Here is a 26,774-nt window from a genome sequence, read left to right on the forward strand (position 1 = left end):
GAGAGTAAGACTTCATCTCTCATGTTGTACCGACACCTACCAGCAAATTCGCCATGGTTCGCCCTCTGATCTGGGGATGCATTGGGGCGTGGTTTGCAACGGTGACTAGCGGCGACTTCGTCTCGACCAACTCCCGACGATACAATCAGGGCGCGCTGGGCCACCGGCCGCACCTGGAATTCCACTCGAGCAGCGAGTACGCCCCCGTGCTGCAGGTCAACACCTGGGACGCCGACAACATCTCCGACACGGGCTCGCACATCTTCCTCCGCCACGACGGAAACGACTCCTCCCCGCTTTCCTCGCCGCTCATCCTCGATAGCCACGACCTAAGCGCAGTGTACCTCAACCGCTCGTTCAAGAATGTGTTCGGCACTCGGGTGCAGGAGAACCACGGCAAGAAGTACCTGACCTTCTGGGGCGGGGAGAAGGGCGACGGGATCGGTGACGGTTACGGCCTGGCGTTCGACGAGACCTACCGCCTGGCCTACAAGATCTCAGCCCAGAACCTCCAGGTCCACAGTGATCTCCACGAGTTTGCCTTCACCGGCAACGGCACGGCACTGGTCACCGGGGTCGACAAGATCCGCGCGCGGCGGTCCAATCTGCAAGACGGGTGGGGCACGCCCGAACGGTTCGAGGTGCTGGATGCGGTCTTCCAGGAGATCGACCTCGAGACCAACGAGGTGCTCTTCGACTGGCGGGCCCTGGACCACATCAACCCGATGGAGTCGTTCGAGCCCCGAGGGAGCGGGTGGGATGCGTACCATCTCAACAGTATTCAGAAGGTGAGACTCCAACCACGGGAAAGTAGCCCTAAAACCAGACACACACCCCAAACTAACCCAGCGATACTACGGGAATAGACACAAGCCGGCAACTACCTCATCTCGATCCGCCACATGCACACCATCTACCTCATCTCGGGCACGACCGGCTCGATCCTGTGGTCCCTAGGCGGCCCGCGCAACAACTTCATCGAGCTCCCGCCCGCCGCCGGCGTAGACGTATCCACCGCCCAACCCATCCTGACCATGGGCTGGCAGCACCACGCGCGCTTCGTGCCGGGCACCAACGAAACCCAGCTGACCTTCTTCGACAACCACGTCAAAGTGACCTCGCACGGCACGTGCGACACCGACTGCTCGCGGGGCCTGCACATCGCCATCAACACCACCGCCTCCCCGCCGACCGTGCAGCTGCTCCGCGAGTTCCGGCACCCGGCCCGCCTGCAGGCCCAGAGCCAGGGCAGCGTACAGCCGCTGGCCCCGCAGCCGGACGACCTCGGCAACGTCTTCATCGGCTGGGGCCGCTGCCCCTCATTCACGGAGCACACCGCCTCCGGGGAGACCGTCCTGGACGTCCAGTTCTCGCCCTGGCATAGCCCGGACATCCCCGACGCGCTGGATAACTACCGCGCCTACAAGGTGGATTGGTCCGCGACTCCATGGTGGGATCCGGCGATTGCGCCGCGGAAGGATGCTCAGGGACGGTTGGTCGTCTACGTGAGCTGGAACGGGGCCACAGAGGTGAACACGTGGGTGGTGCGCGGCGCCGCCGGGGATGTGGCCGCGGCGGAGGACCGAAAGGGCCAGATTCTGGTGGTCTCGCGGCGGACCGGGTTTGAGACCAAGTTGGTCGTAGGGAGCACGGAGTGGCGGTATCTGTGGGCGGAGGCGGTCGATGACCGCGGGAATGTGCTGGCGGCGACGGAGACCGTCGACCTGAACACGACGGAGTTGTCCGTCGCCAGGGATATGTACGATGAGTCGGGGACTGCGGATCTCTTCGATCCGCCGCGTCCCGAGAAGAAAAGGTCCAACCCTGGCCTGTCGAAGGTGGTCGTGGCTGTGCTAGCCACTGGCGTGGCGCTGTTGGTTCTGGGCGGCCTCGCGGCGGCGGTCGTCTGGTGGCGGCGGTGCAGAGACTACCAGAGCCTGGAAGCGGCGGACTTTGATCTGGACTTGGGGTCGGAACATGAGTACGTTAGTGATGGGGACGATGAGGACGGCAGCGACGCCGGCCGGGAGGGCAAGGTGTTGCAGTTACCGGGGGTGGATGAGGACAGCCGTGCGCTTCTTCCCAAGGGAGGTTAACACGGGAGATGTGCCGTCGTCAACAGGCGAATTAGGGAATGCCTTCATCAACTTGCTTTTGTGTATTCTTCAAGCCTGCGTGTCTCTAATAATGATTTTGTTTTGATCAGCATGTGATTGATGCGGAGGCGAATCCAAGCGCCTGGGCCCGTAAATCCATGTAGATGCTCGACAAACTGCGCATCAGGATACCGAAGTCGGTGGTGATATTTTGATGGTAGTGTAGAGCTGTTTTCCGTGATTTGGAACGGTTTGGGAATGGTTGGGAGAGTGGCTCACGCTGCTATTCGAAGACGTTGTACCGACCAGATCCAATAGGACTGCATCGACAGATGTTGCTTGCAAAACTGAGAGCTTGGCTAGGAGGTCCGGATTCCGTAGTCCGGTTACGGCGGCCGGCGGCCGGCGCCCGCGTGGTAAACCATGACATTACAATACAAGGAAGGTGTGGCGTGGAGCCTTCCCGATCAACTGATCTAATCTGATCCGAGCGTCCCCTCTCGATTGATCAATTGATCCGGGCTTGATTGCGCCACGGGAACTCTCACTCAACATTGAGATCTCTCGACTTGCCCCTTGGTCACAGACAACCTGACAGGAGGTGGGTGCAAGTGATCCTCTACGGATTGAACCGCAAACTGAGCAAAAACAATTCAATCCTTCAATCCGAGATCTTGCCGTGGTTGAAAACTTTGCGTTACTGGGACACTTGGAATTCGTCGCGATTCAAGGCCAGCGCGGGAGGCGCCTCAATTGGGAAACTGCGCTCGTCTGTGGACCCGCTCTAGTATAGTGGAGATTGAATCCATTCGAGATACCATATTGGCTACGATGAACAGGGACTCAGATCCTTCCTCTCTCTCTCGCTTATTGTACGGGCCACGGACCCCTACTTGACACTACCACCACTGTAGCATCTGCTTTTAGACCTCGCCAAGCACATTGTTCTTTCCTTCTTGAGCCATCTACCCGCCATCAATGATCCATCATCATATTAACAGTGTAAATTTTCCGATAATCGGCTTGTTTCTCCGTCCTCACTCAAGGGATGCCAAGGAGAGGTATTGTTGGCCATGTGGAAGGGCGCGTTCTGAATGATTGCCGGTATGATGAAGGTGATGATCCGGGTGAGAGGGCAACTGCGGTCTTGGCCAGAAGGGGGGGCTTCGCTGCTGAGGTCGTGCCACTGCTGCCATATCTCGCTCTGTCGCTCCATACTGCTTCTCGAGGAGGCCCCTTTCTTCGCAGAACCGCACGCTTGTTGAATTCATCTCGGCCCAGGGTAGCCTGAGAGCAAGGTGATTAAACCCCATCATTTGCTGATGATGCTGCCAGCTTCAACCGCAAGGGCTCTTGTACTGGACATAATTGGAGTCGCATATGAGTCAAGGTGTTCTCCCGGAAGCTGTAATTACAACGTGTCTGGGAGGTTGGTCCAACGCTACTGATGTAGTGGTGCAAATGTATCGTCCGATATCGTTGGGTCAACACCCCCACTCTGTGTAATCCTGTCGCTTGCTCCTGCAGCTAGGGTAACTTTGAACCCTAATCAGCCGTATCGAGCTGTAATATAAACCAAGTGGCTGTGGATGGAATGCAACCATCATCATGTGATTCCTTACCAATCAGTACTCTTTCTCAGTTGGGAATAGTCCTAAGTTGTCGCCTTTTGCATGAGTCGAGTAGTGCTGGTGGCATTCCTTGACGGAGAATCCTCTCCAAATCGGTCGTGCCTCTTCGGCCGGGTTAAATACTTGACTTATCCCTCTGTGGGTTCCATTCTGCTAATTCTTACTGCACGCAATCTTGATCCGGACAGTCCTCGCTTGTCGTCGCATAATGACGTTCCTGAATAAGTTTCAGCAGATTCGGGGTGGAACAATGGCCGCACAGGTCGAGGATTCGATTTCAGATGAAGATCGCATTGCGACAATCCAGACGAACATCGTGAGCAGCAAGGGTGCTGGGCCTACCAATGCCGGTGCACATGCTGATGACCCCGTCAAAGATGTAGAGAAGCCAAGCGAGGGGGCACAGTTTGGTGTCCAGAAGATCGAAGCCGTGACCATGGCTTGGTCCAAGGCATCTTTGGCTACGGTACTTATCCTGTACGCGATCGTCTATCGAAGCCTTTCCTAAATAATTGTTATCCAGCTGACATTTCAACTCGCAGCATCTGGCTATTGACGCTTGTCAACGGCTTCAAATCCACGGTTGTCAGCACCTTGAACCCCTTCATCACAAGCTCCTTCCAGGCCCACTCGCTTTTGACCGTCATCACGATCGTTGCGGGGTCCATCACCTCCGCGATCTACATTCCTATGGCTAAAATGCTGGATGTCTGGGGACGCGCGGAAAGCTTTCTCCTCATGATGGCTCTCTGCATCCTCGGGCTGGTTCTCATGGCCGCCTCGCATAACCTTGCCACCTATTGTGCCGCTGAGGTAAGACAGTCCGATCGCCCAATCAACGCTGGATGCAGTGTTTCCTGACAGCTAGACCGTGTTCTTAGGTGTTCTATACGATCGGCTTTGGAGGACTAAGCTACACGTGGGATGTTCTTGCTGCAGATGTGACAAATTTGAGAAATCGAGGGTTGGCGTTCGCCTTCACCTCCTCTCCCGGCATAATCACTGCTTTCGCAGGATCCAAAGCTGGAGCGGGATTCTACGCCAATGTCAGCTGGCGATGGGGCGTCGGCTGCTGGGCCATTGTCTTTCCATGTGTAGCTCTGCCACTGTATGCTGTCCTGGCGTGGAATCTGCGCAAGGCTCGCAAGGAGCAGATCGTGGTGCGCGAGAAGAGCAACCGAACCTTTTCCGAAACAATCTGGTGGTGCATCACAGAGTTTGACTGTAAGTCCTCATGCTCCTACCCCAAAATCTACCTGCCTCGCTCCTGCTGATCCACGCACAGTACCCGGAGTTTTCCTTCTCGCCGCCGGTGTTGTCATCTTCCTCCTCCCGTTCACCCTGGCCACGACGGCACCAAACGGCTGGAAGACAGGCTACATCATTGCGATGATCGTGGTGGGCTTCGTGCTGCTGGTGTTCTTCTTCCTCTACCAGATCTACTGGGCGCCCGTGCCTTTCCTGAAGAACCGCTTTCTGCTCGACCGCACCGTCCTCGGCGCCGTGCTCCTGGACATGACCTACCAGGTCTCGTACTACTGCTACGCGAGCTACTTCTCCTCCTTCCTGATGGTCGTCTACAACCTGGACGTGGCCACGGCGGGCTACGTGACCAACACCTTCAGCGTGGTCTCGTTCGTGTTCCTGTTCATTGCGGGCTACCTGATCCGGCTGACGGGCCGCTTCAAGTGGATCCTGTGGTTCTGCGTGCCCCTCTACATCTTCGCCATGGGGCTGATGATCCACTTCCGCCAACCCAACGGATACATCGGGTACATCGTCATGTGCGAGATCTTCTTTTCGGTGTCCGGCGGCATTTTCATCCTGTGTGTGCAGCTGGCCGTGCTCGGGGTCGTCGACCATCAGCACGTCGCCGCCGTGCTGGCCTTCCTGTACGTGGCCGGCGGGATCGGCGGGTCGATCGGCAGTGCCATCTCCGGCGCCATCTGGACCAACACTTTCGAAAAGGCCCTGAAGCGGTATCTCCCGGCATCCGCGCAGCCGGATCTTCTCACCATCTATGAGAGTCTGCCGGCGCAGCTGGCTTATCCGGTGGGGAGCGAGGAGCGACTGGGCATCCAGAAGGCGTACGGGTACGCGCAGACGAGGATGCTGGCGGCGGCTACCGCGTTCATGGTCTTGGGGTTTGCCTGGGTGGGTATGATGAGGAATATTAACGTCAAGAACATGACGCAGACCAAGGGGAATGTTCTTTAAAGAATGGGAGCTGAGAGCCAGTCGGTCTCGTGATGAATGTACTCGTTCGTCCCATCAGTTTAATGCAAGGGTAGTGTTTGCCAGGTGTTCCTTCTCTGAGATGCCGTGATCGGTGTAATATGCCCGGATCGCTTAGGGGTGATGAGAAGCTGGATACTTAGTTAAGGTACTGTGCTGTCGGTTCATGGTGGATTTATCGCAACTTGATCGTTGGGTTGGATCTTGGATGGGCACGCAAGGCTGTGAGATGCAGCTGCTAGCCCTAATCGGAAGGGATTTGGCAACTAAAACCAGCGCACAAGATGCTATAGGCGGGATGTGGCCCCTCATCTGCTTGGCAGTCGTATTCTGCTGCCACGATAATTACAATTCGCTGTTAATTTCTGGACTGCGTGCGGAGTACGATGTACATAAGCAGGATTGTCATCCCACCTGAGGCTCAGATATGCCTCGACCCCGCCACAGCCACACTGCCTGTCTGTCAGCCTTCTCCATCACCGCCAGGCCAACTTTTCATATGAAGCCACGGAAGCACCATCGCACATTCCACCCTCAGAATGCATCACCCTAAACCCCTACCCTTACTATGGACGGAGCCAGCGCCGTGCTCGCCTTCGCCCAGCTCGGCCTTAGCCTCGCGACCACCCTGAACACCTACATCGCCGATGTGCGTCATGGCCGCGACGACATCGCCAACCTCGCCAACGAGATCGAGGCGACCGTCTCGCACGCCCAGGAACTCGATCGCATTATTCAGGAGAACAAAACCACAGCGCGCTGGAGCGCCCACGGGCTGTTTTTGGCCAAGAAGTGTCTTCAGGATTGCCAGGATGTGATCCAGCGGCTATCGAGGCTGCTCCGCCGCTCAGGAGGTGGGGGCACGATGCCCGCGGCGGCAGCGGCGGCGGGGGGTAGATCCGTTCTTCCTGGCACAACCACCACCACCTTCACCACGTCGGCGAGCGACACAACGAGCGACAGTAGGACGCTGGTTTCGCGCACGGAAATTGATGTGTCACTTTTTGGCCGCCTCTCGTGGCCGCTTTTCAAGCCTCAGCTGCAGTTTCTGAAGCAGGAGCTGCAGAAGATTAAGATCGAGATGCTGCTGGCGCTGAGTACTTACCAGGCTAGTTCGACGTGGGTTGCCCTGGGACTCTTCTCCTTTTTCTTTGTGCTCTCATTTTATCTTTCGATATAAGTTGTGTTTTTGTATATTGTTGAAACATTGCGTACTCATGTTGGTTGGACTGCAGGTCAAAAGAAGAAGACCGGAAGGCGATCGTCGAGCGCATCATCGCGCTGTGGCGCTCGCGCACCGTCGCCCGTCGTGAGCTCGTCCTCTGTGGTCGCAGACTCGAACGAGCGAACCGGCCTGGGTACGCTGATATGCCCGGACAAAATGATCGATTCACTACCCATATGCGTGAAGAACGTGGTGAGGAACCAGCGCACGAGAAGCCAAGGACCAGAGGCATCTCGCCCGAAAGCTTCGACCGTGCGTATGCTCGCCGCCGCGACCGGCGTTCCACACGAGACGCGTCTGATGATCTCGAGAAAGAGCGACCGTACATGACTGGCGATGAAGCCTTTGAGGAGGGCAGATTCGAGCACTCTCGCGATGTCAGCACCGCGCAATACGGGCCGCCATACGCTCCGAAACCCGAGGACTCGGGGAGGAAGAACCCTGTCAAGCAAGCGATTGACTATGCCCTGAAGTTTGCGCTGGCGCCGGAGGATGATCCTAGAGAGTCGAAGCAGAGGATCTTGTCGCTGTGGAGCAGATACAAAGGCGATCCTGTGGCATTGAGACAGTATGTGATAGCCAGAACTGAATCATGTTGATCAGACCCACCTACTTACCTCTGCATCCACAGACTCTTAAGAATGGTCAACACCATCCCATCATCGCAACCGAACCCCAAAATCCCACTCAGCCTACAAGACCCCGCCACCGCAGACGGCCTCGCCTTCACCTGGTCCCTTCTCATCACCAGGACCCCAGTCTCCTACACCGTCCACCCAGTCGACTACCCCCTCCCACAGCTCACCAAGCGCCTCGCCCGCGAAGAACAGAAGTCCGCCCCATCCGGCACCCTAAATCTTGAAGCGTACGCAGCGCTGACCACTCTTCCGCCGGGATATCGAAACATGATCACCGACTGGCTCATCCCCGACCCCTCCTCGCGCCACCACTGGATGCTCCTCGTCCTGGACCCGGTGTACCCACCACCCCCGAAGGACAGAAGAACCACCTGGCGCGACCGCCTCCGACTCTCACGCCCGAATCCACCCCAAGACTACCCCCGCGAACCGGCAAGTGTGCTCGCCGTCTTCAAGCGTTGCACGCAAGCGGATGCCCGCGGTAGCTCCCGCGCCGAGTTCAGCCCTTCCACCAAGAAATTGCTGGGCTCAGTCACCCCAGCCGTAGCGGGCGCACTGATCGCGGCGCTGCGGGAGCGCGCCAGGGACCGTCGTCGCCCGGGTCGGGAATCCCGGTCGCCTTCGCGTAGCCCTTCGCGGCCGCGGTCCACATCTCGGTCGCGAGTCTACGAGCGTGAGTCATACCCGACGGCCGGGGGTGAGCCGAGTGCCCGGCCGCGATACCGGTACAGGCCGCGCGAGCGCAGCTATGAGCGTGAGGCACGGCCTATGCGCGCTGAGGATCCTCGGGCGGGCCCGGTGCCCGAGCCGCGGGTGTACGCGGAGGAGGTGTCGGACTCAGAGGGAGAGGTGAGCGGGGGCGAGGGGGGCACGTCCGCAGAGCTGGCGGATCGGATCATGACGCGGTATACGGGGCGTGTGGTGGTGCGATAGGGGCAAAGGCAGGATGGGGGAGGTTGAGGGGGTGATTATCAAGTCGTAGTAGTTTGTTTGCCGCGTGTTTGATGTTCCAGGTATGGATTTTGGTTTGCTGGAGATCTGTGGTTTGATTTGTTGGCTTTGGATGACAATGAGATAGCTTTGGGGTGAAATGCAGGCATCGTGCTAACAGGTGCTCAGGATCATGTGTCATCCGAGGTGTTTTGAAAGCGCTGGCGTAGCTCATTCTCATATGTGTCTTTGGCTTTCAATCTCTCTTCAATAATACCCGTCGTATTCACTGACCAATATTCGGATACTATCCTCGAGAAGTCAGTGGGATTGGCGCTCTGAGATGCGGCAAACCTGGGCTGAATGCTCCCGCGGAAGATGTTGAATAGGCCTTTGGGACTATTCAGGGCATGGAAGTACCAGAAGTTCCCAACTCCCCACCCTCGTCTCATGGCGTTTGTCCGATAGGTGGAGACATTGAAGAGAGGTGGATAACGCTTCTCTTCCTCCTGAAATATGTCCACGAATCTGCCGTGGGCCTCGCTGAATGTGTCGAGATGTTCCCCGAGAATGTTGTCACCGGGCCGGCCGGTCAGCCAGTACGGGGGACGTAAAGACTCTACTGGCAGAGAGCACGTCCACTCCAGGTCAATCAGGTATCTGATGTGCCAGTCTTTGTCGACAAAGATGTTGCTCTGACGGAGGTCGGTGAACCGGTAGAAGAAGGGGCCGTGGGAAAGATCTCGGTCGGTGAACTGCGGAAGAAGCGCCCCCATCATGGTCAAATTCGCCATTTGGGCGCGTCCGTCATCCTCATCATGCATCGAGTTGGGCTGATGTCGTAGACGGCTGTCGTGGCAGGATAGAACATCATGGTAATATGAATCAGCGGAAGTATAAGTCAAGTTGCGATCCATATTGATAGGAATCCCGGCATTCTTCAACTGATGCAGACGAAGGGTGAGCGGACGGTTGGTCAGTTGCAGGACTCCGTCTGTGTCGATCGTCCAAGAGCCGATGCGGGGTAGAGCGAGTTGGCTCAAGGACAACATTATGCGGAATAAGTCCCGGTAGAGGTTCGTTGTTTTGTAGCGTGTGGTAGTTCGTTCCAGGTTTCCGATAGCATTTGAACTCCTGGCTTGTCGATGTAGTCCATGACGAGGTAGCCGTGGTCTAGTATGTGTTGTCGACGGTGGCTGATATATGGGCAGGACAAAGGACGGCCCAACAGCCACGACACGCATCGCTTGGCGTACCAGAAGATCCTCACCATGAGACACATGTGTTCCGGTATATTGAACTGCTTCAGGAGCCTTATTCACCTCTCTATTAAGCTGAAATGCATGGCTTGCTTACAGTCTGACCACCAGGGAACCCAAACCCCCATAGCCGAGGAATCGGGATGTCAAGCTGCTGCTGACGTATGCAGATAAAGGTAGCGGCCTCACAGCATAGCTTCTCATCCACATTACCTGGATTTAAGGTCTCGCCTACTTTGTACGGTAGAGGGAACCGGATCATCACGCATTTGGGCGACTGTTTGGTCCGACTTTCGATTCGAACCGGGATGCAGACGTTGAAACTTCCGTGGATCCACTCCTTGACCTCTCCCACGAAGCATTGCTCACATCGACCTAATTGTAGATGGTTCGTGACGAGCATTGCAATATCTTGGCGGCGGCTGTAAAGAGATACGAAGAACTCCACTCGGGACTTGGGGAAGATAGCTCGAGCAGCATATCTTCTTCCTGGTCCAACGCTTCATCTAATGTTATCGACCCCCGGAGGAGTGGGCGGACTGCGGGTCGAGTAGTCATTACGTTGCACCAGGGTCGGATGCTTTATACGTGGTAATGGCAGGCAAGTGTCGGGGGCGTGTTGAAGATAGCGATTCGTTTCAGGGGCTGCGATCGCAGGGATGTCCCAGGTCACCTGACTATGCCTGCAAGCGTCACGTGATCATGTGCACAACAAAGACTACAATACCTGTCTCATTTACGGATTTGTGCTTAGTCTATAGTAACTTACAGGGCAATTGAGGGTTCCGAGTAGTCTCTAGGTATATGCATTAGGTAGGTTTATCCTAGGTAGCCGAACTCCGAGGCTAGGGACCCGACAATGCCAATTGTTTTTAAATTTCCAGACTATAAACTTTGAGACTACACAATTTAGATATCGAAGCTGGTGATGATCATAATGCAATACTTATGGTGTGAGTCTTGTGAGTATGTCGGCAGCTCGACAATTCTGTCAATGCCCTCCATGCTACCATACCCATTGTGAAGCCTGATGGCTGGGCTATGGTTGACAATCGAAGACTTGGTAAATTTGGAGAGCATGACATTAAACCATATCTGCAATCTGGCTCTAGGCCTGGCGGTTAGGGCTGTAGCTGCATGTTCTAGCCACAGGAACAACGAATCTACCTCTAGATGCGATATAGCATGCGGTCCTTCGATTTCCAAAAAATACGAACATTGCTACATACACGCTCAGCTAACAACTTATCTAAAGCTCTGATAGTAACTGGCATAGTTCTATATCCAGCCCAAAGCCAGCCAAGAAGATAGAACGGCCAGCATGATGCACTGGCAGATCATGTTTACGGCTAAGCCTTTTTGAACTTTGTTCGTTCGGAAGCAATTGCCCTTTGCTAGACCTCTCTTTCCTAGCGCGCATGCCTCCTACACCCTGCTTTCCGTGATAGAATACGCAAAACAGACAAGGAAGGGACGCCTGTCGGGCAAGTAAGCACAGGCGAAGAAGGACTGCTTGAAGTTTTGAGTACCGACCGAGGCAGAAACTGGTGTAGTCCTTTCCTTCCTCCCCTGAAGCATTACTTCCCCTCCTGCGCTTTCCTTGTTGGAGTACACAATGGTGATGGTTTACTTCACCGGCGCTCTGCTCAGCTTTGCGTTCTCTCTCTTCCTTTTTCTCCCCATGTTTCGAGCATTGTCTGTTAGTAGACAGTTTTTATCGACCCACTAATACATCTTTTCATCCACCTGCACGCTTGTTGGAGCAAACATGTCGCATACCGCGTAAGTCTTCCCAGTAGTCCTTGCAGGGAAATCTTGCTAACCCGCGCCCAGGACTCTTAAAGGTACGTCCTCATTCCCCAATGCTCAGGGTGACCACTCTTCGTCCAACTTCTCTGCCTGGTGGATCTCAGTTGGTTCTTTCTTAAAAGGCCAAATGACATCGTTCTGGATCCTGTCCAAGACAAGAAGTGGCAAACCCTCCTCCTCACCCACGGAGACTACGCGGGCCGGTTGTGGAACTGCCTGGTACGGATCTCCAGAGCCAAGGACATGCGGAGCCTAAACTCGAGAGTCGCCCCATTCCGCGATAAGCTCAACCAGGAATCCTTGGATCCCTTCGGAAGACAACGCAACATCGAACTTCTAGAGGAGTGCGTCCGACGCCTCCGACTGCAGGGGTTCGATGTCGACCTCGAGATGGCGAAGCTGGCAATCTTGGTGTATGGCAAGCGGAACGAGGTTTGTCATGCAGAGATAGGGAAGCCGGATGTTCAGAATGACCCCGCCAGGATGGAGCAGGTCATTGAACACGACAAAAACCAACTTCCCGAGGCTTTGCCAAACCTGCAGCTCCCTTACCACACCACCTGGCAACGGATCTTGACTCTGTACGGCGCCACGCAAGGTTGGATCAACCACAAACCTGGTTCTGGGTTTGCACGTCCCTTGCCCGAGCCCGACTTCAGACTCCGACCAGATAAGGCAAGCCGAGTGCGAGCCTTCGACAACAGAGAATGCGGAGATCGAGTCGACGCGGTCTTCCAGACATTCAAGGAGCGGATCCCGGTCACCTCTCGTCCTGTTTCCAGTCAAACGCGGACGAGGCACAGTGTGTCAGATCCAACTCCCTACATTCTCCGGAAAAGGCGTGCCTCTGGATCGCCGGACTCCGAAGAACGTAGCCAAGGAAGCTCCGCCGCCGAAAGACTCCCCACCGTGGCCTTTGGAAACGATGTGGATACTCGTCAATTTCAAGGACTCTACGAGGATCTCCGCACTCTGTACGACAAGGATCTGGAAAGGGGCCGCAAGGCTCTTGGGGAGGCACGGAGAGTGGTCACCCGTGAGCTTACTAACCCACGGCCAGCGAAGAGGAGGAAGGGGAGGCAGTAGGGGGTTGGGCTGCTGGTAGAGATGAGGATGATGATGGTTGGACAAAGGTTTCCGGCTCCGGTGTAATGATGCACGCGCCTTCGGGGCGGTAAGTCATATCCAGTCCCCATGTGACTCCCTCTACCAGCGGCTAGTGCAACGAGTTAAGTATTGCCTTGCTTCATTCGGCCCTGTCGAAAGATGCTGATTTTGATTCTGCCCTTTAGGGTCCCCAGCAATGAGCTCGCACCTTACCGTGGTGCTGGGGTTCAGTACTCCTCTGGCGACGGAGGAGGAAGCCAAGACAAGCTCCCTTTGTATATATGTCCAGCATTCTTTTGTACCCTGTAGTGCAAGCTGGAATTGACTTCATGAACTCCGTCACGTCCTTCTAGCCTTGTCGTTTCTTCTTGTAGAGTCATCCAAATGAATCGATGGTAATCGAGCACTACCTACTAAGCCAAACAAAGCTTGATCATTCATAGTCATGATGCTAATGCCTTCCTTGTCGGAAGCCTGACCCTGTAACGCTGTACTATGCTTCTTGGCATCATCTCGTATGTCTTCCAGTAGGATGTGTGGCAACCCAGTTACAGCTTAGGCTTAGTAGACGGAAGCTAGGGTGTGCACTGAGAAAGGCAGACAAACTTGATGGCAGGAGCGGTGGAGGAGCTTTAGCGCTGCTTATAGCACGTACAGTGTCTACCACTACCAGTACAAACGCAGGCCAATTATGACAGTCGACAGGCTAAATAGGAAAGGGAGGCCAGCGGCCCCGGCTGGCCCCTGCCGCGACTATCACACCGACTGTGATGAGAGACGAATAACACACTAGATAAACAGACATTGAGAGCAGAATAAAAGCTAAACCACGGGCTTTCAGGAAAGTAAGACAGGCTGAAGAGTGCCACAAATGAAAACAGTAAACGGTATTGTGTATCGGTGTCCATGGTATTACAGTGCGAATCTCGTTATCGGCCGCCGTGTCCAGTCCCGTAACTTGTAGAGAGAAAGGTCCCGTGTATTAAAGCTTCACCTTGTGCGAGAAACACCGTCGGTTACGTATATAGTCCATTCTGTGCTAAAGGACAAGCTCGGGGTCCGAGTAGTCACCTTCGTCATCTGAGTCTTCCCAGGCCTCCCTGTAGTCGAATCGACACAAACGCTCGCAGCCCTCCTCGCAGCCCTCTTGGAAACCCATGTGGCGGCAATCGGTGCACCACTCCCGCTCGAAGAACCGCAACCGCTTGATACTTTGTTGTCCCCAATTCCGATGCAGGTAGCTCCAAATCCAGAAATGGAACTCCCCATTCCTTTCGATGTCACCTCTGTTCTTCCATCCGTGACGTGGATTGCTCGGAATAGCCTGCCAGTACCCGATGACAGTTTCTGGGGTCAGAGGGGGCAACCCTTGAGGATATCGCCGACACCATTCGTCCCATGGCCATTTCAGGGATTGCCAGTCTGATTTGAGACAGATGTTCCAATGATGCCAGTGTCGGATGCACCACCTTTCCAGACCGGGGTCATGGAGCTTGATCGCCTTCGGACATTCGCGCAGCGTCAGGAAAAGCTCCCGGTGGTGTCTCGGAAATGTGCTCGTGGAAAGCCGGCTCGCGCAGCCCAAGCGAAGCATGGCCGCGGTATCTCCCGGCAAAAGGTCCAAGTGGGTGTCCAGAAAGAACTGCATGTCGCGTATCGTACCGTCGAGATTGTCGAAGAGGGGGACCACGTCGCGGTACTGCGGGTCCTGGCTGAGGGGGCCATCGTTGTAGTTCTTGTGTCCGTTGTTGAGGATGAAATCGCGACCGTAGTTTATGAAGCCCCAGTCAATCGCACGATCCATGCGACGGGTTGACGGGACGATGTGGAGGCTCTTGACATTGCACAGCTGACAGAACGGGAGAAAGACGATGTTGTGGTCGGGTTGCCGGGTCCCTGGATACTGGATGCTCTCCACCGCGCGACCGGCGTCCTGCCAATCATTCCCGTTATATTCCTGTAGATATATGGTCATCGATTTGATGGTCGCTCCTTTGAGAAAGCTCGCGAGAGTCTTCACGAACATCCATAGTAGAACGAGCTGTCCGGGGTCGAGGGGATCCGGTGCATAAATGTGAATTCGGAGGTTGGTCTTGTGGTACGGGAGTCGAGAGAAGCGATCGCGAATGGCGGCGGTAGACGTTTGTATCTTCCAGTGCAATCGCAGTGCCTTGCAGCAAATCTCAAGCCGAGAGCTGTGCCATGATGGTGTCAGGTCGATGTCGAGGGTGCCATAGAGGCGGCCAGTGATCTCTTCGTAGATCGCGCGAGAGCAACACAAAATGCTCACGGATGGTGTCGGCTTCCAAAATAGTCTTTCGTAAATCTCCAGTCGAAGGTCCAGGGGCAACTCGCCCAGCTGTCCGAAGGGAGATGGCGGCATGCTTTGTAGCGGAGTAAGGACTCCAAAGAAACGACAATAGTTGTATTGGCGCCTCTGCGCCGTTGACTTAAAACAGAGATAGCTTGTAGATTTTGAGAAGTAGGAGAGAACAAGTGGCACTTGGCACTCGATCTCTCGAAATGAAGATGTCTGGCGTACTTGAGAAGAGATGATCTGCTGAAGTGCTGAAGTGCTGAACAGCAAAGGTTGTGACGAGTAAGTGCGAAGCATTGATGTTGGGAGAAAAAAGGTAAAGAAAGGCGAGAAGAGACAGTGAGGTGCCGCTGACTCATTGGCGCAGTCATCCTGCGGGAATAAATTCCGGCTGCGCAACATACTATTAGGTCGTGACATGGTGACATACATGGCAATTACCCAATAACGCGATTATAAACACTATCCCACCAGCGAAGCAGCAAGCATGACCAGCCCACCCAGCCCATCCATACCGGAACACCAATCCTCCCATGTCGCAGCTTCCCTGGCACTAGCTGGCCTCTGCAGAGCCACTGTATCTTGACAGTAGACCTCGTTCACACTGAGCTGCACAAGGTCGCCATTGGCCGCCATGCCATACTCCTCACTAAACGCAGGTCCCCTTTTAGCCTCAGCGTTCCAGGCAAGCTCGTCGCCCGCTTCCCACAGCTGTCTTCTTGCTGGAAGGGGGGATAGAACGAGATCTGTGGGATGTTCGCACATGGCGGCTGGATCGAAGTACACCAGCATGCCCACGACCTGGTAGATCACGCATAGCCTTGGCGAAGATCAATATTTGCCTTCTACTCCAGGCAGGGATCCACAAACCTTTGCCTCGATTCCTCAAAGAGCCAGTCGTTCCATGACACACAAGCGTGGTCGCTCTTACCCTCTTCTTCGGTGTTGGTGGTAAAGCTGCTTTCGCCGACCTGTCTGGCAATTACCTGCTCTGAGCATTAGAGCTCAACCATGGACAATGAACCATTGGTGAGGCCTACCGTCACGGTCGAGAGCAACAAAAAATCAACATTATTGTGCTCGGTCTCACCCTCTTCTAGTCTCATGATAATATAAATGGATAGAGCCTGCATCGCGGCAAGTAGTTGCCATTTGTTCAGCTTCGCGTGCTTCATGCTTCTGTCAGTGACTCTTCCGTCGCATTACGGAAAGATTGATATACAGACAGCGTACCTCTGCATACAGTCGCTCACATTCCCAATGAACGTTCTTCCAAAATAACTTGCGATTGCCTCTCACTGGTCCGCTGGTCATATGCACCATACTAATGCAGTTGGTCAATGGCTCCATGGTCTCACTCTCGGTATCTAGACGGATCAGGTGGGGATGAATGAAGGGAGGAAGGATGCTGTCGCGTAGCATCATCTGAGGGTAAGACCTCAGGGTGTGTAAAATCAGACTCGCGGTCCTCTGGGCTCCCACATTCAGTCTCGGACGCTGCAACAGCGAGCGGATATCCTGAGCTGGGGCCACGGAAATCGACAAACTTGGCGTGAGCTGCTTCTGTTCCATCGGAATTCTCGAACTAACAGCCTCTGGCAGAGACTCCGGGGACGGGTATTGACCAATCTCGGTGTCTATCATAGGCTCGAGAAGATTGGAGGGGCCTGGTGTTGCGTGATCGGCTCCAAGCAGAATTCGGTCGAGAAACTCGAGGTCCAAGTTCGATACACCGAGCTCATTTTCCGCATACATCGCTACATCATCGCTAGTTTCAAATACGCAGTCTGCGTTAACAGTTTCGTTGGGCACATCAAGTGTGATCGACTGGCTGGTCAATGCATCGACCTGTTTACTTCTGCGTCGTGCGTCTCGAGGAGTCCTAGCTGGATACTCGCACTCAATGGCCGTCATCACGCAACGGTAGCATCTTGGACGCTGCTGATCGCAACGCGCCTTTCTCTTCGCACAGGCCATGCAAGAGCGAGACCGCGGTGAATTCTCGTTCTTCCGTGACCGACAGTAATACCCATGCCTCTTGAGCGTAGACTCTGCAAGGCCCTAGTGTCAGGCAGACGTGCGATACATGGTTTCGGGACGGACACTTACCCTTGTCGAAGTGCTTGTTGCAGCGCCCGCATCGCAATACAGTAGGAGCCAAGTTCGGTCTCTGCATTTTCGTTTAATTTAATCTGCACCGCATGAGATACTGAATCCGACGAGAAAAGCCTATCTAAGTATCTTGAACACTTGTTGCATTTGTCAGCGATCTTGGTAAGCGGTAATCCTGCAACGGAGTTAGGGCTAACAGCTGAGCCAGGCGGGACCTGCCTGATTGGGAAAGGTCTGTCGGGCGGAACATTTTGTCAACCTCAGGCGCCGAGGCGGAACACTCTTGTATGCTTCACCCTTCAACCCAATAAGATGCCTTCTATTCGATTCTGGAGTCCCGAGGCTACCGAATTGTGACGCGATACTCGTGATGAAGTTAGACGAGACACTTCGTTTCTTATCTCGGAGAGGCAATTTTGTCAATACTGTCAATTTTGAAGCCATGCCTAACAAACGCACGCGAAGTGGAAGATACATAAACACTGGGTTGTCAGGATTCAGTGGTTCTATGATTACTAGGCATCAGCATCAACGTGCAGTACTTATCATAGGTCCTCCTATTACCCCTCGTCTTTCTTTTGGTTTGACAAGAACGAGAATAGCTAACTACAATGGCACCCTTCCCCTCCCCAACCGCCATGTGGCACGACAAAGCCTACCAGGAGATCTCCCCCTCGCGCCCCGAACTTTCCGCGCACGGGAAAACCATCCTCATCACCGGTGGAGGCACCGGCATCGGGGCCGAGACCGCCCGCCGCTTTGCTCAGGCCGGCGCCGCCAGCATCGCCCTCCTCGGCCGCCGCGAGCAGCCTTTGCTGGACACCAAGGACTCGATCCAGCAGGACTTTCCGGCTGTCGAAGTCTTCACAGCCCCCACGGACGTCACCCGCCAGAGCGAGGTCGATGCCGCCTTCACCCAGTTTGTTAGTCCCGGAGGCCAGATCCATGTTCTGGTGAGCAACGCGGGGATGATCGGCCCCATGGTGCCCGTGGACGATGCCCCCGGCGAACAGGCCCTAGACGCCATCCAGCAGAACCTGCACGGCGCGTGGTGGGTGGCGCAGGCGTTCTTACGCTGCGCAGCGCCCGGCGCCGTCGTCATTGAGACCTCCTCCAGCGCGGCGCACGTGAACTTCAGGCCCGGGTTGGCCCCCTACAGCGTCGCCAAGATGGCGGTATTCCGGTTGTGGGATGCGGTCGGGTTCGAGAATCCGGGGTTGCGCGTGTATCATGTGCAGCCCGGGGTCGTGGACACGGCGATGAACCGCGAGGCTGGGGGCATCGAGGCACTCGGATTTGAGGATAATGATATGTTTCCTGCTTTTTCTTTCATTCCCTCTTTTTTTTCTCTTTGTCGACCACAAGATGAGAAACTCCGGCTCAAGAAGAAAAGAAAGGACGGCCGGCTGACTTGGGTGATTCTCCACGGCCTAAAGTGGATCTACCTGCGAGCTTCTACGTCTGGCTGGCCAGCTCCGAGGCGCAGTTTCTGCAGGGCAAGTACTTGTGGGCCAATTGGGATGTGAGCGAGCTTAAGCGGAAGGCGGAGGAGATTCACTCTACCTCGCGACTGAACATTCAGCTGGGCGGGTGGCCGTTCGCAGAGGATAGCTGGAGGCTTAATTGAGGGCCTGAGAATGCTTAAGGGTGCTGGGAAAGAACAGGCTTGGAGCTGCTTGTGACAGCTTGAAGGTGTGTATTCGTGTGTGTGTAGCTAGCGAATACGTGGTCTCTGTGGCAGTGGTGATGTCCGAGGTCACGTGATCAGAGATACCTCACACTGCTGGTGTGGCATAATATTCGAGAATATTTTCTCCTTTCAGAGTGCACCCAGTTCGTCACCAACCATGACACTAGAAGGAGTAGCAATCTACTTGAGTGGCTACAAATCCTCGAAGCATGAAGCTTCCCGACCGGTTTCGAGCACCTCGTGCGAGCGAGGCCGGGCAGGTAAGAAAGCGGCGGACAACGGCAGAAACAGAAACGCATACTGATCACATGATCTGTCTTCGGCGAGCTCTCCAATCCACCAATAAACATGAAATCGGTGATCCGTGACTCTGCGGTAATCAATTCTCCCATCCTGCTTGCTGGAACCGGAATTTTCACCTGTTATCCATTTTTCAGCCCTGGCAGTCCTGTCTGAAGATTCTTTGTTGTGGGTAGGACACGGAATTTCTCTCTTTACTCTGGCCTTCCTTGCCTCGTAAATGCACCGCATGCTGGTGTGCATGGCCCCAGGGCTTAGCAGGATCGTGGAGGCACCCTGCCTGTTGTCATTGGCGTCTGATTCCTTGCTATGTATGCCTCCTGAAGACAGCACAGTAACACCAAGACAATGCCAAATGTTAGGATGTGATAAGATGGGCACTTTTCGCTCCCGCTCTCCCTCCGTTGCTTAGAAAGTTTGGGACTGGGTGTCCGTTTCCAAGGAATGGCAGACTGAGCAAGCAAGCCTCACCCTATATAAATGAAGAGTGAAGCTCGTAGAAGGACTGCACGTCCAGACCATTGAAAGATCAGTGTCACTCAAGACATTACCTCGTGTCCACGCAACCGTCTTACCGCTTGTTTTCCACTGGCGATATGTACCGCTTGTTTGCCAAGGGCAATATGCGCTTGTGGACGACACAGTCTGTGCTCGTCGGGGACCTAGAAGATCTCGTCGAGGAACTATGCCTGGAGTGCGCTCATTCAAGCAAAAGCAATCGACTAGAACGCTTGCGGCTGTTCCAAGCGGACGTACGGGGCTTGGTGGCGGAGTGCCGGTGGCTGACTGACCTTGAGTTGTCGCAATACTTTGGGAGAAGGGTCTGGGGCCACGAATACGACTATCTGTGTGAGGACTTTAAGGTTATAAGGGAGTGTTTGGTTCAGGAGCTTACTGACTCGGTCTGGAACACGCTCTACGCCCATTTTAACTCGTTCCTGAACCATTTACGCCGTTTCAGCCACCGGGAGCACGCCAACAAGTGGATGGAGGCAGCAATAAAGGCGTCATTTCACACGGCCACCAGAATCGTCGGTCTCCCGGGGGACAACCGCGTCCAGCTCAAGTGGTTCCTTTACGCAGCCTGTGAGGCACGATACCCACAGGCTGACCCCAGGCTCCGGGAGCAGATCAGCAACCTCATCTGGGAGCGTCGCAGAGTCATCATGGGTCAATCGAGCCATCTTCCGCGCGCGACGGTCGACTTCACTCGCACCATTGAGCTTCCTCCGGTCCCCGGGATACTACCTGGTAAGCTCTTCGCTCGGTGTCCTTACTGTGAGCACCGATTTCTATCCCGGAATCTTAATCAATCGATGTGGAGACGCCACCTGATGGACGATCTGCGGCCCTATCTCTGCATGTGGGCGCTGTGTCGACGCACGTTCAGCTCCATTGACGCTTGGCTCAACCATCTCAAGGACGCCGATGCCCACCCTGCGAAGCTTCTGGCTTCTTTCTTGAATGAATGCCCCTTCTGTGGTATCCCTTGCGCCGATTCCCAGTGGTCCTCCGTGGAGAAGCTGCTGAGACATATTGCAGAACGTCATCTGGAGGAACTTTTTCTGTTGGCACTTCCGGGGGGCCCGACGGATCTGTTCTCGAATGTCTTTCTGAAAGAAGGGAAGATTGACCTGGAGCCTTATGAGGCTCCCGAGGTTCCGGAGGCTCGTGAGGCTTATTATATGCCTTTCGGAAGCCCAGAGGATGATGAAGTCGAAGAGAGTGTTGATACAGAGGAAGACGACGGCCTGACCTCTGAGGGAGTCCGCTCTCCTCGCTCCTTAATTTAGCGGAGCTTCGTGTTGGCTCTAACTACTCCGTCTCTCTTTCGAAGTGCCGGTAGAATGCACCTAGACATTTTGTGCCCAACGTCGGGAGACAAAGGAAGGGTTGGGGAGAGCTGACATGTAGAGCTCTATTTCCTTACGATAAATTAATATTTACTCTAGTAATATTTACTACCATTGCAGCTAACATTGCAGCGCTTTACACTCCCAGGACCTGAAAGTCATGTGTGGAGCTAATTGGTTCCCTTGCCGGGAAAGCGGGACAAAAAGCCCGTGAACCTGGCCTCGTCCATCAAACCTTCTCCGCTCCGACATAGCGATGTACTCATTGACACAGTGAAGCGGCCCCAGAAATTTACCCCAAGGATGGGAACATAATTACAGGCAAAGGGAAGGATGGGAGTCTGTCTCCCTTATGCCATATGCCATCAACCGTGGGGATGAGCGGTCCCTTAGTGTACCCCTCCCGGTACCGTTTGTACCCCCGCGGCCGCCGGCCTCCTGAACAAAGAACTGCATCTAGGCCCTCACCCTTCCCGGTTTGTGACCTTCACAATAGCGGTGACTCTGGTGAGAAGAGACCGGAGAGCATATTGAGTTTATGCTATGTTGTCTGTCAGATGTGCTGAAGACTGCTGATGGATGGGCGGATGGGCACGGATAGCATTGATGGGTTGTTGACATCCAGAGACCTGCCAAGATTGATATTTCTCTGACTGTCACTACTATCCACAGCAGATGCTCCGAAGTGGCGCCTCTGGTCATTTCACAACAGGGAGCAGATGCGTGAGTAAGACAAACGCCGCAAGTAGAGAGCAGAACGCGACGCCAACCCCTCAGACATCGCGCCTCTTTGCTCCGGCCTGCAAACGAGGTCGATGCAGCCTCCCCCATCTATTCAGGTCCTGCGTAGTCTCCACTACGTCTTGCGCAGCTACGGAAGAAGAGCGCAAATTTGACCCAATGCATATAAACAGACATAAGCGATTCCTCATCATCAGCATCAGCGATCTGGCGAAGCAGAACAATTCGATTCCCAGATCCTATCCTTTCTGTTGGGCGCTGACAACCACTTTTCAAAATGGCAAATTCCAACACCGACACCAACACCAACCCTGATTCTATATGTTCGGGCATAATCAAAAGGGTGGTCTGCAAGGTCATCGACGAGCTTGTAGGCTGTTTTTTATGGTTGTTCGGAGACAGGTCAACCTTGGAAGCGCAGAACAGACTCTTAAGATTCAACAATGATGCAGAAACCGAGGCTATCAGAAAGGCACTCTTGAATGACAACCGATTGCTTGCGACAAGCGTAAGTGAAGAGTGATGGCATCAATGTGGTTGGCGTGGTCTCTGGAACAACACTGATCGCAAATAGGGCTCTATAATGATAGCTGCTAGCGTCGCGCTACTTTCGCACACGAGTGCCAGCCAAACGCACCCGGCTACGCACTGTTTTCTATTGGTCGGCATCGTGTTCTCCATACTTGGAGTTCAACATGCCCTGGAGGAATCGAGGGTCTTATCTTTGCTCGTGGAACCATCGGACCTGAAAGATTGGGTGAGAAGAGGAACGCTTCGCGGCGACAAGAACAATACCCCGACCATCAACAGCTCAACCACCCAAAGCCGAGCCCAAGGCCCGAGTGGCCAACGAAGCTCCCCGCAATCCCCTGGGCAGGCGGAGGCTGGAGGAATCCAAGACTCAGGGGGTCAAGAACGGCGCCGTAGTTTGGCGGCGGCGATGCCGGGCGCATTTTCATCTTTCGCGCTCCACTCGGTCATGGTGGGCTGCGGTGTGCACCTAGGGACGGTTCGCAGTCCAGACCATAAAACATCGCCACCTCTGCGCGACAGGCCACAGTTTATCGCCTTCATAATCGCCCTAGGGATTGGGTACTCGCTACACAAACTCTATAGCGTTGGCCTTCACAAGGATTGGGGTGAGGGTTCCAGTGAGCCATGCGCAGGGGTTCAGCCATCGCATCTACAGACCACAGTTAGTGGGTCGTCATCGCATCAAGCCCACAACGTTCACGGCGGAGGCGGAGAGGTCGAACGCCTCGCAAGCAATCAATCGCAGAGGATCGAGGTTGAACATGTTCGGCCACCCGATTCTCGCACGGAAAGATGAATGAGTGGGATTGAAAGCGACTCTACCTACCGTCGTGAAGCCAGAGGTAGTCTCGCCGTTTTCTTGCGTCGTCCAGCTGCTAATCCGCATACACGCAAGCAGGAAGCGTCGGTGGTTTTTTTCGGGCTGCAGTTGTTCTAGTAGCTCCCTAGTTGCTTTGTACTGCGCGGACTTTTTGATTTTACTTTGTAATTTGTTGAGCTCAGATTTAATAACGTTAAATGATGTTAGATGGTGATTACCATGAAAGCTTCTTGTTCCATGGCAAATTTTCCAACTGAAAGTGGTTTATGCCGACATCGGATCACCCCCTCCCTCTTCCCATGATGATGATGCTGAGCCTTTTGCCTGTCAACAAGGCGGGCGAACTCCCGCGAGTCCGATATTTCGCCGAGACGACGATCTTCTCAGAACAGACAGCAGCCACCCGAAGATGGTGCTGCTCTTTCTTGCTCCTCGTTGTGGATCATATTGAGTCTTCACGCCGACTGCTGGGCTTGAGAACTTGGGGAAGACTTCCACAATTCCTTGTTTCGAATGCTGACCCTCCCGCACTCCGTCTGGGAGCTACCTATTTGATAGGACGAGACCCAGGTTCATTTCTCACGACATGGCTTGCACCCTATCACCTTACCCCAGTGAAGGATGGATGCATGATGTATGGTTGGGAATGCGACCGTGTAGAAAGGGGCGACCACAACAGAGGGTTCTGGATTCCTGCCAGAAGCCATGCTGAGAGTGCTGACGCACAACAATTTGGCGGATTTGCCTCCCAGCGGGAGAGTTACATCGACGGAACACGTCTGTTTACGTCTGTTTGTGATCTGCAAGGTCGGGAAAGTGAAACAGTTTAACCAGCCTTCACATCTGTCGGAAAATCATTTTCTGACCTCCGCCCCCCATGGACAGCCAGTGTCATGCCATCGCCTCCACCGGTTGGTGTATTGTACCCTGAACTGTCATTGAACCGTTCGATGGTCTGTCTGCCTGCAAAGACCCGAAGCGTTGTACCTATCGTGATCCTCAGATGCCATATTGAGGGATTTCAATCCTGACCAGCTCGATTACTAAGCCCCAACCCCTTCCGTCCCTAGTACCCTAGCCATTCGTCCTTCCTAGGCTTTCTTGCTGCAGGACTACCTCAGGTATCTACACAGTACACGGCGGCCGAGGCGGTGAGCTGCCCTCAACCAATCCGAGGAGGCCGGAGACTGCAACAAGATTTTGCCACTTCGAGTGAGGGCTAGAGTACTAGGTAGTACTAGTAAGTTACTATACTGTACCACCCACATACAAATGAATAGTTGTGTGGGAGATCTTTGCTCGAGCACAACGAAGAAACGGAGAATTGGAGATTAGGAGAAGATGGGGGATAATGGAATTCCCACTTATGCCCCAGTGCATCCTCACCGACCCCGAATGCCCTCACCCCATCAGTGCCTCGTCGTCAGTCGGTCCACCAGACGACGAAAGCTATCGTGGTGGTGGCTGCCGTTTTTGTTGTTGTTGTCGTAGTTATTGTCTTCCGGCAACGCGGCAACGGACGGATGCTTGACGAGGGCCTTGGCCACCCACCAGTACTCAACCGCATGGATGATGAACCCGGCCCGTTCCGTGCTGGGTGAATCCGACGCGCCGCGGCCCAGGTCATCCCAGTGAGCCTTCCATCGGTCCAGGCCCCGGTCGACCGCATTGAAGATCCCGGATTCGTCCGTGAGGGCGTGCAGGGCCAGCAGATCGAACAGGACACATTGGAGTGCTGCCGTTTTGGAGTCAGTCAATCACGCGAGGGCGAAGCTTACGGAACCGGGCCGATCCCACTTACCCGACAGAACGAGGAACGATCCAAAGACCGTGCTAGGAAGGTAGGCTTCACGGTGCGGAGTGCGACCTTCGGCCCGCATCAGGGCGCGCAGGACGGATCGGACCCGGAGGGGCGCACGTGACGGCTCGCTGGGGACGGCGGCGAGCTGCTCGAATTCGGGGGGATCGCGGGCGTTGAACAGGTCGTCCCTCGCAGGGATCGCGAAGAGTACCTCCTCGAGCCGGAGCTGGGCTGGGTAGCGGAAGAAGATTACGCAATAGCAATCCAGAAGATAGATGCCGGCCATGACCCTGGTGCAGCTTTAGTCAGTTTGAGATGCACTCTGTAGAGGGTCAGAAGCCACGAACCGAACCAGCCCCTCTCGGAGCAGGTACGCGTCCCGGCCAGAGATGCTGGGAACGCAGTCATTCGCGACCCGGTTCAGGTTCAGCATGCGGATGGCGGTGAAGAGCGCCGGTAAGCGTTGCAGGCGCATCCGCCGAATGCTGTCCAGGTTCTGTTTGTACGCCTGCAGCGTCACGACAAGCATCGTGGCTTGGAGGGTTTCCAGAGTCCTGGGGTCGTCCAGGGCGTTGATGCCTGGATTTATCAAGTGCTGGAAAGACGGGCCGCTGAATATCAGGTGCTCGGTCACGCTTGAGTACGTTTCTAGATCACTGCCATTGTAAGGGGAGGTGTACACCGCTCCGAGGAGCACCATGGTTAGGATAAGAAGCGTCGATGCTTCGCCCAATCGGAAGGTTGCGGGGTTGATGAAGTGATTGTGGAAGGCGTTGTCGAAAAACGCTTCAAGAAATTTGGCGATGTTCAGCGGCGTGAAGAGCTGCTTCGCTCTGTCTAGATCCACCAATTGGTCTGGTGGAGAACACTGGCCATTTTGCAACAGAGATAGTATCGCGGACGACGTGTTTTCGAGCGCTCCCAAGTCAAATCGGTCCCCGGGAGCAGGGTGTAGGCTGCAGGAGGGATCCAAAGTAGCAGTGTTGATGAACGATTTGAACAGGCTTTCCCAGGATTCCGTGATGATGTGGGGGTGGTGGGATTGATGGTTCACGGCACAGCATGCGGATCTCGAGTCTGCGGGGTTGCACTGAGACAGTAGTCGGAGACTCTCGTATCGTGATTCGTTCTCGACATCAGTGTAGTGCAAGAGGAAGGGTATGGATAGTTTGACAGACTGAGATATGGGAGCCGCTGGACTTGATGTAGCGAGGCTCGCAGGCCATTGCTGGCCTGGAGGCTCGTTGGGAGAGCCGGATGTTCGGGAAAGGCTATGCGGACGAGTGAATGAGCATTCCAGGCCCCTTTGCAGGCAGGCCTCGCACGGGCAGTCCCCATCGCAGAATGATCGAGCTGTGGCGCAGGAGTTGCAGGCCTTTCGCTTTCTTCCCGGCTTGCCGGGATCAGCGGGTTTCTGGTCGCCAACATTGTGCTTACATGTTCCGAGATGGCGACGTAGAACGTCCCTAGGTGTAGAGTAAGGTTAGACGAATCGACCCCAGTGGATCTAGGGTTCTTGATACCTTCTCCGATAGGCACCACCACAGTGGTTGCAAATGAGCTTGGTCACCGGCGCATCTAGCTAGGGTTCAGATTTGCCCGAGGACTAATGCAAGGGTGGGGTGGCTTACGGCTCGCTTCATGTCGACGAAGGTGGCTCTTAGTGGTGAATACTT

The 26,774-nt window shown here is 54.8% G+C and overlaps 12 protein-coding genes across 12 annotated transcripts; 8 read left to right on the forward strand and 4 right to left on the reverse strand.

Moving 5' to 3' along the window:
- Positions 1–53: 53 nt before the first annotated feature.
- Positions 54–2,096, forward strand: ASPACDRAFT_40763 (arylsulfotransferase family protein; the record flags this gene model as incomplete). Its single annotated transcript, XM_020200810.1, has 2 exons — positions 54–788; positions 867–2,096. The coding sequence occupies 2 exons, from the start codon at positions 54–56 to the stop codon at positions 2,094–2,096; spliced, it is 1,965 nt and encodes a 654-aa protein (XP_020058285.1).
- A 1,881-nt stretch (positions 2,097–3,977) lies between these two features.
- Positions 3,978–5,944, forward strand: mirB (MFS siderochrome iron transporter MirB; the record flags this gene model as incomplete). The annotated part of the gene is made up of 4 exons (XM_020199301.1): positions 3,978–4,204; positions 4,270–4,540; positions 4,609–4,951; positions 5,013–5,944. 4 exons carry the CDS (start codon positions 3,978–3,980, stop codon positions 5,942–5,944), a joined length of 1,773 nt encoding a protein of 590 aa, XP_020058286.1.
- A 586-nt stretch (positions 5,945–6,530) lies between these two features.
- ASPACDRAFT_58347 (uncharacterized protein) lies at positions 6,531–8,758 on the forward strand (the record flags this gene model as incomplete). Its single annotated transcript, XM_020203334.1, has 3 exons — positions 6,531–7,081; positions 7,198–7,755; positions 7,819–8,758. The coding sequence occupies 3 exons, from the start codon at positions 6,531–6,533 to the stop codon at positions 8,756–8,758; spliced, it is 2,049 nt and encodes a 682-aa protein (XP_020058287.1).
- A 188-nt stretch (positions 8,759–8,946) lies between these two features.
- ASPACDRAFT_50737 (uncharacterized protein) lies at positions 8,947–10,824 on the reverse strand (the record flags this gene model as incomplete). The annotated part of the gene is made up of 4 exons (XM_020202389.1): positions 8,947–9,893; positions 9,947–10,055; positions 10,112–10,496; positions 10,784–10,824. 4 exons carry the CDS (start codon positions 10,822–10,824, stop codon positions 8,947–8,949), a joined length of 1,482 nt encoding a protein of 493 aa, XP_020058288.1.
- A 958-nt stretch (positions 10,825–11,782) lies between these two features.
- On the forward strand, positions 11,783–12,909 carry ASPACDRAFT_58348 (uncharacterized protein; the record flags this gene model as incomplete). The annotated part of the gene is made up of 3 exons (XM_020203335.1): positions 11,783–11,796; positions 11,848–11,858; positions 11,978–12,909. The coding sequence occupies 3 exons, from the start codon at positions 11,783–11,785 to the stop codon at positions 12,907–12,909; spliced, it is 957 nt and encodes a 318-aa protein (XP_020058289.1).
- Positions 12,910–13,969: 1,060 nt separating this feature from the next.
- On the reverse strand, positions 13,970–15,313 carry ASPACDRAFT_58349 (uncharacterized protein; the record flags this gene model as incomplete). The annotated part of the gene is made up of 1 exon (XM_020203336.1): positions 13,970–15,313. One exon carries the CDS (start codon positions 15,311–15,313, stop codon positions 13,970–13,972), a length of 1,344 nt encoding a protein of 447 aa, XP_020058290.1.
- A 396-nt stretch (positions 15,314–15,709) lies between these two features.
- On the reverse strand, positions 15,710–17,161 carry ASPACDRAFT_40769 (uncharacterized protein; the record flags this gene model as incomplete). Its single annotated transcript, XM_020200811.1, has 4 exons — positions 15,710–16,067; positions 16,118–16,233; positions 16,288–16,416; positions 16,481–17,161. The coding sequence occupies 4 exons, from the start codon at positions 17,159–17,161 to the stop codon at positions 15,710–15,712; spliced, it is 1,284 nt and encodes a 427-aa protein (XP_020058291.1).
- Positions 17,162–17,818: 657 nt separating this feature from the next.
- ASPACDRAFT_1879452 (SDR family oxidoreductase) lies at positions 17,819–18,986 on the forward strand (the record flags this gene model as incomplete). The annotated part of the gene is made up of 2 exons (XM_020198160.1): positions 17,819–18,671; positions 18,812–18,986. Exons 1-2 carry the CDS (start codon positions 17,971–17,973, stop codon positions 18,984–18,986), a joined length of 876 nt encoding a protein of 291 aa, XP_020058292.1. The 5' UTR covers positions 17,819–17,970.
- Positions 18,987–19,945: 959 nt separating this feature from the next.
- On the forward strand, positions 19,946–21,142 carry ASPACDRAFT_58351 (uncharacterized protein; the record flags this gene model as incomplete). The annotated part of the gene is made up of 1 exon (XM_020203337.1): positions 19,946–21,142. The coding sequence occupies one exon, from the start codon at positions 19,946–19,948 to the stop codon at positions 21,140–21,142; it is 1,197 nt and encodes a 398-aa protein (XP_020058293.1).
- Positions 21,143–22,220: 1,078 nt separating this feature from the next.
- Positions 22,221–23,277, forward strand: ASPACDRAFT_1853984 (uncharacterized protein; the record flags this gene model as incomplete). The annotated part of the gene is made up of 3 exons (XM_020197348.1): positions 22,221–22,313; positions 22,518–23,094; positions 23,144–23,277. The coding sequence occupies 3 exons, from the start codon at positions 22,221–22,223 to the stop codon at positions 23,275–23,277; spliced, it is 804 nt and encodes a 267-aa protein (XP_020058294.1).
- Positions 23,278–23,587: 310 nt separating this feature from the next.
- ASPACDRAFT_114456 (uncharacterized protein) lies at positions 23,588–24,433 on the forward strand. The gene has a single exon (XM_020195802.1). The coding sequence runs from the start codon at positions 23,600–23,602 to the stop codon at positions 24,125–24,127; it is 528 nt and encodes a 175-aa protein (XP_020058295.1). The 5' UTR covers positions 23,588–23,599; the 3' UTR covers positions 24,128–24,433.
- A 273-nt stretch (positions 24,434–24,706) lies between these two features.
- ASPACDRAFT_40773 (Zn(II)2Cys6 transcription factor) lies at positions 24,707–26,741 on the reverse strand (the record flags this gene model as incomplete). The annotated part of the gene is made up of 5 exons (XM_020200812.1): positions 24,707–25,032; positions 25,099–25,388; positions 25,446–26,564; positions 26,622–26,680; positions 26,730–26,741. 5 exons carry the CDS (start codon positions 26,739–26,741, stop codon positions 24,707–24,709), a joined length of 1,806 nt encoding a protein of 601 aa, XP_020058296.1.
- Between the last annotated feature and the right edge of the window lie 33 nt (positions 26,742–26,774).

The sequence above is a fragment of the Aspergillus aculeatus genome, assembly GCF_001890905.1.
Source record: "Aspergillus aculeatus ATCC 16872 unplaced genomic scaffold ASPACscaffold_4, whole genome shotgun sequence".
Classification (NCBI taxonomy): Eukaryota; Fungi; Ascomycota; class Eurotiomycetes; order Eurotiales; family Aspergillaceae; genus Aspergillus; species Aspergillus aculeatus.